Here is a 10,078-nt window from a genome sequence, read left to right as displayed (position 1 = left end):
TTAATGGGTTGTCGGCACGACCCGCTATCACTAAACGATCATTGACGAGTCGATCCTCAACCTCGACAGGACGGGTTAAGTGTTGACATTGTCTTGCGGACAACTTATTTATGAATAGAAGAACCAAGCAGCCAAGGTCTAGAGAAGTTTTCGATATGGGACATGAGCATTTGAAACTCAAACCTGCAACTTGTCTGGCTGTATGCTAGTCAAGTCACTTCCAGGTTGTAAAGATATCCTACAGATTACCTGTATGAACTACAAACATCTTCTCACTTGACCAACATAAAATTAATGTTAAAAATCGTTTTATATATTGAAGTTTAGATCTTAATTCTCTTTCAAAAAAAGAAAAAAACAAAGTTTAGATCTTAATTCTGAGTAAATCAAGAATAGAAATAATTATACAGTGCACATATACTATTAAGTACTACGTACTCAAGCTGAAGCCATTTCGAATTGCTCCTACAACTTCTTATTTAGGGGTGTAAATGAGATTAATCAAATCGAACACTCCAGTGTTCAAAATTTATTTGATTATTTTAATGAACTTGAAATTTTATTCAAATTTGTCTAGTTTATTTGTTGAATTAAGTTTGAATGAACCTTTTATCAAGTTTCAATGTTATTGAATATAAAACGTTATTCAAGTTTGACTTAACTAATTGGCGAATTAAGCTTGAATGAACTCTCACCAACTTGAGTCTGATTCGAGTATCAAATAGGTTGATTTATCTTTCAATCCTATTCTCATTTGTTGGTCGTCATTTGTGGCAACAATGAATGGAGTAAATGTTAGGGTAGTAATCCAAATTGACTCTTCAATCTCTTCCTCATTCCTTGGAAATTAGAACCTGCTGGGAACCATTTTGTCATCTAGAGCCCAGTTGAAATTAAAAAGAATTGATTATATTTAGATGTCCCAAGAGGGCCAAAGACCAGGAGCCAGCAGGCCAGGTGCAGAAGCAAAGGTCCTACAAACTTGGCAATTCGCATAAACAAAAAAAAAATGAACTCCTTGGAATTGTTTTTTTAATATCCATATTAATACTTTAGGCCAACAGCTAATCACTCAACAGTCTGGTCTTTGCACGTGTTAAAGCTTGATTTTATCCTAGTCCAGAAACAGATTAAATTTATTCCTACTGATTTGTTTTTTTTGTGTCTCCAATGCATATTAAGATAATCAATTATGCTCCTCTTCTATTATCTAATCTCCCATCTAGAAGAATTCCATCAACAATGAATCAAATAATTGAGTACTACTATATTTACAAGTTTAATGCTGTGATATAGTTGTCTATATTTAGCCAATAATGGCTAGCTTGATCTAGAAAATATCTTGGCCCATGCAATTGTAGAAATTTCTATCATCAAAACGTGAGGCACCATAAGATATTCGGTTGTTGCATTCATTTTTTTCCCCTGAAAGGTTTGTTGCATTTATTGATCTAGTGCATTTTTTTGCACATAATGTTATAAACTTAGAACGTCAAAGTTTAATAAAGAAAATCAAGTCAATTCTTCCAATTATCTTGTAATTTCTCACATATCTGCTTTTTTTATTTCATTTCATTTAATTTTTGGTTCCCTAAACTAGAATTTTTTTGCGAAAATGCATGTACATTCCATTATAATACTTGTAGATCAACAAACGCATCGATATATAGCTTTGGATGCAATGCAATATTTGAATGCATGCTATGCTTTCTTGAGCTTTTATTTTTTTTTGTACTGAAGTAGCAGATTTTATTCATGAGAAACCTTAAAAAATTACATCAAGGGAGGCCAGCATGTCGGACCCCAACCCTGGCTTAGAGGAAGGCTAAAAGGAATCTATCCTGTGGTTCAGATGTAGGGAAAGTGTGCTCTGTCGAGTTGGAGAATGCTGCGGATTTTAGTTGGGTAGTTGGGCGCGCGATATTCGAATGAGGTACGTAGATTGCTAGCGCGTTTCGCCAAAGCATCAGCCACAGCGTTGAGTTCTATGTAGCAGTGTTTGAGTCGGAAGACCCCCCCCCCCCCCCAACTTGGCTTTTATGGCTGAGACGATAGAGAATATACGTCATGGGAACTTAGACCATCCCTGCACCACATTTAGCAACGTCAGCGAGTCAAGCTCCACCATGGCATGTGCGTAACCTGGTAATAAATAGAGCTGTATTCCTTCTAGTAAAGCCGATGCTTCTGCGTGTGTGTTAGTGTGCCACCTGTAGTATGAGGAGAACCCGCATAGGAAGCGCCTTGAGTCGTCTCTAATGAGCCCACCACCCCCTGAGTCGCCTGGGTTCCCAAGGGATGAGCCATCAATGTTAAGTTTCACATAGGGCCTGATGGGGTAGCTCCATGAGAGGGCTATGGCTCTACGCTTGCTCGGGTACACCAGAAGCAGAACGAGTCCCTGCCCTCAAAGAACCGCGTCTCCAGTACTTGTGCACCTGAAGGGAAATGCATGACCAACTGTGTGAAGCTGCATGGTAATTTGCTGTAAAAGACTTGTACTAGTGGCCACTACGTCCTCAAAGCAAGCTTTGTTCCGAGCCTTCCATAGCTCCCAGCATATAAAGGGCGGCAATAGGCGGGTTAGCGCAGCCAATGTGGAGTTGCCGAATGAGTGCATCCACCAGCTTTGCAGCTTCATAGGGACGTCATCCATCGGAGCGAGCACCAGATTGAGCTGTCGTTTGGGCAATCCCCCAGATTGAGGTTGCCATGTCGCAACTAAAGAAGACATGGTTCACAGATTCCGAATTCCTGCAAAAGAAACACTTTGAGGGGAGGTGAAACCCAAACTGCTGCAAAACATCAGGTAGTGGAAGCAAAGAGTTCAGCATGAAAATCGAGATCTTGGAGGGGAGGCGTTTGTCCTAGATGAGTCGATGAGACAGCAAGGAGTTGCTTTGCGGCTTCAGCGTCTTTAGTGTAGAGGAAATGCTAAACCGCCCGTCGTGTGATGGGCACCAGGCGAGAGAGTCCATCACCCCTGTGGAGAGAGTGGGTAGAGTGCAAGAGATGGCATGTAGTTTGCCAGGAGCAAGGGCGCTCTAAACCTCCCGCAAGCTCCAAGCCCCATCATCTAGCAACCTTTTATTAGCAGTTTGGGGTTTGGAACATCGTGTTTCCCGGATGCTAGGGGACCGTGGCCTAGCCAATTGTCGAACCAGAAAGAGCTATCTCCCGTGCTAACCAAAGTATAGGAGTTCTCTTCAACAAAATCTCAGCAGCTCAACAAACGTCGCCATGTCTTTGAGCTGGTCCTTGTCGCCCATGCTTGTGTAATGTGATTACCCTGTTGGCCATACTTTCCAATCATGAACTGTGACCATAAAGTAGGGGAAGTTCTCAGTCTCCACCAAAGCTTGCAGCCAAATGCGTTTACCACATCTTCCAAGCTGGTGAACCCCAGACCATCTGTAACAGCCCCACTTTCCCCAAAGGCGAACCAAAGGGGTTAGCGGACTGCCTGCCCAGCTCTCGCCAGGACTACGGATTAGTTCACGTCGATCTATTACGTTCCGGAACATACCATTGCGCGCAAACAAGTCAAAATCACAAAATTTAAAAAACGAAAATCGAAGCCGAAATGAACAGTAGCAGACACGTCAGAATCCGGATTTGGTACTGTTCATTCGCGCCAAAATTTTTTCCTTTTCCGTTTGAAATGCATTTTGATCCGAAATCAAACCAAACATCTATATACATCAATTCAACATTTAAAAGCCAAAACGGCCTACCAAAATCATTCATCATGGAAGTACATATTCGGTTTGCCTATCAAAAGGAAATGAACCCGATACACATTAGGGTTTCATTTCGTGAGCTATACAAAAGACATTTACATGCTCAACTTGGCAATTGACTATCCAATCCATTCTCAAAAGTAGTTATATCCCTGTAAGGAAAACAAATGGAACGGAATGAGCTAAAGCCCAGTGAGCAACTACCACAGTAACAGTTAAGATCACATAAGTATAACCATTCAATTCAAATATGCAATTTCGAAGTAAAGCAAATCAGTGAAAGGATACGGTCGGCTCTCAAGAGCCCATTTCCACGCTTGCAATCTTGATCCAACCTCATTAACCCTCCGTCAATGTTAAGAGTACCAAACCGTAGACCTCACTTTACTTCCATTCCTTCCACCCAACATACCCCAACCGGGCCCGCACTCTATTCAGTCATTTTGGGTAATACTCGAGTATACCGGAACCAAGGGTCTCAATACCACAAGGTTCCCCAGTACAGTCCCCGTGGCAATTCAATCTTCACGACCAAGCCCTCGCCGGCTCGATCCAATTGACTACCAAACGAGGTTGAGCTCAGTAATACAGTAAGGTCGTTGGACATCGTCCGAACAACACCAAATCAGTTTCCATAAAATGGAATGCAATAACTCATATATCAAGTTCAGTAAGACAGTGAAACAGTGGACAATCAGTGATACTATCAAAAGGGGTGAGGGCGGTCAAGTACACCCTCACCTTAATCAATTCCAATATCCAAGTAAGCCTTCAAGGCATCACATATACATTTAGCAAAGCCACATAATAACATTTAAGTGAGTAGTATACTCACAAATCAATTAAGTGCTATTTCATGCACTTCCGTTAGGAGACTGTCGTGAACCACCGTCACGCCCTAGAACACGTAAACAAATGCAATGAGACTCGATAGCGAGTCACAAAACAATGCTGAACACAACCCCAATAGGGTTTCATATACATAAATAAGCATGATAGCAAACCAGAAATTAGAAATAGCATTAGTCTTGGCCCCGAATAGAAAAACTGTTTTGCCCTTATTATGCGGTAATGGCACAACTCTCACTACAATTATCGGATGGGAGTGTAAGACCCACTGTTTCGAAGCTATGGAACAGGGCTACAACAATGTAGAAGGTCACTCAATCCAGTTCCTGACCCAACTAGGTCAAAAATGCCAAACACTAAACCAGAATCACCAAAACAGGTTTGCAAAACACAGAAAACTGTAATCGGTATATCTCAGTCCATACAAGTCCAAATTCCGAAATTCCAAAGGCATAAGTTAGCTAAGACATCAAGCTACATTTCATCAGAAGACACAAACTCCAAAATCCAAACCAATTCCAGTCAAAATGGCCAATTACTATCGCAGTTTTCGCATTCTGATCAAAGCAGAACAGCTACAGTAATTTCGTCATATCTCACTCTACACTAATCCAAATGACCTGAAATTTTACAGGAACCTCAAACACATCAATACCTACAACTTTCATGTTTTGAGAAAAGTCTAATTCGGCCTCTAACCCTATGATCTAAAACCGGACAGAATTGGGGTTTTATGAACCCTAATTTTCCATTTTTCCATCCAAATCCGAAATTGATTGCAAATACTTATCAAACATACCTACTAGAGCCATTATAGTCCATTGCCAATCATCAAAGATGGCCACAACATTCATTTCATATTAAACCAGAAAAATTTCCAATAAAATAAAAACTTCACCAAAACAAGCCAAATCAAGAGATAAATCACATATTCCAACACTCAAGCCACTTCTAAGCATAATAATACCATCATTAGGTGTAGTAGGGTGTTCAAGCATAACTTACCAAGAAACAAGAGATGTAGAGAGGTGTTGGACACTTAGCTCTTCAAACAAATTTCACTACAACCCTTACTAGCACTAGAAGATAGGATTTTATGGAGTGAAATCTAGTCTAAGCTTTTGTTTATGGAAGATTGAAGCTTATGGAAGCTTGAAAGTTGGTGGAATTTCCTTCTTCTTAGCAAGGAGAGAGCCGGCCACAAGGAAGAGAAAAATGGTGAATTTTGGGCATTTTTTTTTATATTTAATCCTTGGGTCAAAAAAGTCAAAAAATGTGAATAGTATTTCTTAAAGTCCACCCAATCATATTGTGACACTTGTCACACTCATTAATGCATTCTTATCTTTCTTTTTCCCTCTCACATCAATCACTTCACACATTCTACTTATCTCTTAACACCCGATAAATTTTACACAGTATCTGAAACTTAACCTTATTGGCCGAATTTTTCCGAACTTTTCGCACTAGTGGGTCCCACGTCCACTATTTACTCTTAATTTTCTAAAATTTCACCAATGCTAGAAAAATCATCTTAAAACTATAATTGCTCATAAAATCCACCCAGATAATATTTCTAAGCCAGAAACGCAAAAAAATTATGCAATTAAGGGAACTAAAATCCTAGGAAAATGATTAGGGTTTTACGGGTTCTCACACTCTCTCCCCCTTAAAAGAATTTCGTCCTCGAAATTCCTTATCATTGACTACTCTGGGATTAAATTGAGCTTTATACTTTGCTAACAAATCTGTGCCCCTTCACTGGTCAGGTTCAGTAAATTCTTACCTTCCACGTCCTCTAATGGGTCAAAGCCTTGATGTTGTTCTAAGGAGTACACCCGAGAGGACACTTTTGATCCATCCTTGTCCCTCTTCGACCGGTCAGGGTGGGTCGTGGTTGGTGGCAGAGTCCCTTGCCGCTCGCGCAGGCGAGCTGGACAGTTAGCAATTTGATGTTCGGCACTCCCACAGAGCAAGCATTTTCCTCCTTTCCTCCAGCAATTGTCCTCCGAGTGGTTTAATTTTCCGCAATACCCGCAGGGTCCGCGTGCTGCAGAAGCTGAGCCTCCTCTTGACGGCCTCTCTGGTGACATTCCCGGCATCCTCACTCCTCCCGTTCCCCGCCCAAATTTGGGAGGGATACTTTCATCCTCCTGTCCCGAATTGTCTCCAGGAAATCCTCTCTTTTTCGCCTGAAAGTTTTTCACCTGAAGCCTAGCATTCTCTACCCGTTGTGCCTTTTCCACTGCTTCACTGAAGGCGTTAATTTGGGCTGCCGCGAGGTCCTTCTGGATTTCTACGTTCAGGCCCTGGACAAATCGCCGTATTCTTCGTTGCTCGGTCAAGACCAACTCAGGCGCAAACTTGGATAAGCGGGTAAATTGACTTTCATATTCCGCCACAGTTTGAGCCCCTTGGCGGAGCCTAATGAACTCGTCCTCCTTCCTTTCCTGGACTAGAGGAGGGAAAAACTTTGCATTAAATTCTCGGATGAAGTTCACCCAAGTCCTCGGCGTCTGCTCCCGTTCCCATTTCTGCCTAATTACGTTCCACCAGGAACGGGCTGCCCCCTCAAGTTGAAATACGGCAAAAGTCACTTGCCGTTCATCAGGGTAGTGTAGGGCTGCAAATATGTCAACCATTTTTTCAAGCCATCTCTCAGCAATGTCCGGGTCAGGTCCCCCAACAAAGTTCGGCGAAGCGAACTTTTGAAAACGTTCGAGAGCTCTATCTTCGCTCTCGATATGATGGCTAGGGTTTCCGGGGTTTCCAGGGTTAATGTTTGGGTTCTGGGCTTGTTGCTGCACTACTTGTGCTAGCAGGTCTGTCATTTGCTGCATAGCAGCAGCTATTTGCACATTAGGGTTTACTTGCGGTTCCAGATTGGGTCCAATAGAGATTTCCCCTGTACCCCTAACCGGTGTGGGTTGTCTAGTTCTGCGTCCACGGCCTCGACCACTCCGAGTGCCTTCCATCAATCTAAGTCAATCTAGGTCACCAAATAAATATACTGTTAAAGGGCACCTAACCCTCCTTTCCGTAGCACCAGACAGGAACAATGAAACAAGAATAAGCAACTCAAACATTTACTGCGAAGAGCATTTAAACACATAACACGTATACATAGATCACATAACCAGGTTAAGCAATCATACGGAACGGTCAGTCAAGTACATATGAAGTCATTGCATGACACAATAGGGTCCTCAAAAGTACTTTGAACAACTAGGTCACAAGTGCAAAAGAACTCACGAAAAGCTTTTTCCCTTCTAGGGCTTCGTCCATATATTTATATCTTAATCAAGGTCGATCACGCTTAACCACACCCAAACAAACCACACGAAGTTCCATAGAATCACCTTTCTAGTTCACCAAATCCTTTCTAACCTAGGCCTTCATATCTTTCGTATCCGGGCGCAAGAATCTCGTTTAAGATAATTCACATCTCGAGCCGGCCGGTCCCAAGAGTAAACCATCCTTATTAAAGATTCCTACCCGACATACATACCTAGCTTCCTCGAGTCCCATGATAATGATTCGTACACTTATCACATGCCCGGTTCATAACTTATGCTCAAACGAGCACTTAAACATATTCATGAAATTAGGACCACAACACCACTTGGCCCAGTCTCACTTCGCGCGGAGACCACGCGACGTGGCTCTGATACCACTTGTAACAGCCCCACTTTCCCCAAAGGCGAACCAAAGGGGTTAGCGGACTGCCTGCCCAGCTCTCGCCAGGACTACGGATTAGTTCACGTCGATCTATTACGTTCCGGAACATACCATTGCGCGCAAACAAGTCAAAATCACAAAATTTAAAAAACAAAAATCGAAGCCGAAATGAACAGTAGCAGACACGTCAGAATCCGGATTTGGTACTGTTCATTCGCGCCAAAATTTTTTCCTTTTCCGTTTGAAATGCGTTTTGATCCGAAATCAAACCAAACATCTATATACATCAATTCAACATTTAAAAGCCAAAACGGCCTACCAAAATCATTCATCATGGAAGTACATATTCGGTTTGCCTATCAAAAGGAAATGAACCCGATACACATTAGGGTTTCATTTCGTGAGCTATACAAAAGACATTTACATGCTCAACTTGGCAATTGACTATCCAATCCATTCTCAAAAGTAGTTATATCCCTGTAAGGAAAACAAATGGAACGGAATGAGCTAAAGCCCAGTGAGCAACTACCACAGTAACAGTTAAGATCACATAAGCATAACCATTCAATTCAAATATGCAATTTCGAAGTAAAGCAAATCAGTGAAAGGATACGGTCGGCTCTCAAGAGCCCATTTCCACGCTTGCAATCTTGATCCAACCTCATTGACCCTCCGTCAATGTTAAGAGTACCAAACCGTAGACCTCACTTTACTTCCATTCCTTCCACCCAACATACCTCAACCGGGCCCGCACTCCATTCAGTCATTTTGGGTAATACTCGAGTATACCGGAACCAAGGGTCTCAATACCACAAGGTTCCCCAGTACAGTCCCCGTGGCAATTCAATCTTCACGACCAAGCCCTCGCCGGCTCGATCCAATTGACTACCAAACGGGGTTGAGCTCAGTAATACAGTAAGGTCGTTGGACATCGTCCAAACAACACCAAATCAGTTTCCATAAAATGGAATGCAATAACTCATATATCAAGTTCAGTAAGACAGTGAAACAGTGGACAATCAGTGATACTATCAAAAGGGGTGAGGGCGGTCAAGTACACCCTCACCTTAATCAATTCCAATATCCAAGTAAGCCTTCAAGGCATCACATATACATTTAGCAAAGCCACATAATAACATTTAAGTGAGTAGTATACTCACAAATCAATTAAGTGCTATTTCATGCACTTCCGTCAGGAGACTGTCGTGAACCACCGTCACGCTCTAGAACACGTAAACAAATGCAATGAGACTCGATAGCGAGTCACAAAACAATGCTGAACACAACCCCAATAGGGTTTCATATGCATAAATAAGCATGATAGCAAACCAGAAATTAGAAATAGCATTAGTCTTGGCCCCGAATAGAAAAACTGTTTTGCCCTTATTATGCGGTAATGGCACAACTCTCACTACAATTATCGGATGGGGGTGTAAGACCCACCGTTTCAAATCTATGGAACAGGGCTACAACAATGTAGAAGGTCACTCAATCCAGTTCCTGACCCAACTAGGTCAAAAATGCCAAACACTAAACCAGAATCACCAAAACAGGTTTGCAAAACACAGAAAACTGTAATTGGTATATCTCAGTCCATACAAGTCCAAATTCCGAAATTCCAAAGGCATAAGTTAGCTAAGACATCCAGCTACATTTCATCAGAAGACACCAACTCCAAAATCCAAACCAATTCCAGTCAAAATGGCCAATTACTATCGCAGTTTTCGCATTCTGATCAAAGCAGAACAGCTACAGTAATTTCATCATATCTCACTCTACACTAATCCAAATGACCTGAAATTTTACAGACA

General features: G+C 41.9%; 1 protein-coding gene across 1 annotated transcript; it reads right to left on the bottom strand.

Moving 5' to 3' along the window:
* Positions 1-2,065: 2,065 nt before the first annotated feature.
* LOC140035701 (uncharacterized) lies at positions 2,066-2,734 on the bottom strand. Its single transcript, XM_072077035.1, has 2 exons — positions 2,462-2,734; positions 2,066-2,401 (listed from the first exon to the last, which is right to left on the bottom strand). The coding sequence occupies exons 1-2, from the start codon at positions 2,732-2,734 to the stop codon at positions 2,066-2,068; spliced, it is 609 nt and encodes a 202-aa protein (XP_071933136.1).
* Between the last annotated feature and the right edge of the window lie 7,344 nt (positions 2,735-10,078).

Source organism: Coffea arabica, chromosome 2c (assembly GCF_036785885.1).
Source record: "Coffea arabica cultivar ET-39 chromosome 2c, Coffea Arabica ET-39 HiFi, whole genome shotgun sequence".
NCBI lineage: Eukaryota > Viridiplantae > Streptophyta > Magnoliopsida > Gentianales > Rubiaceae > Coffea > Coffea arabica.
This window is presented reverse-complemented; position numbering and strand designations above follow the sequence as displayed.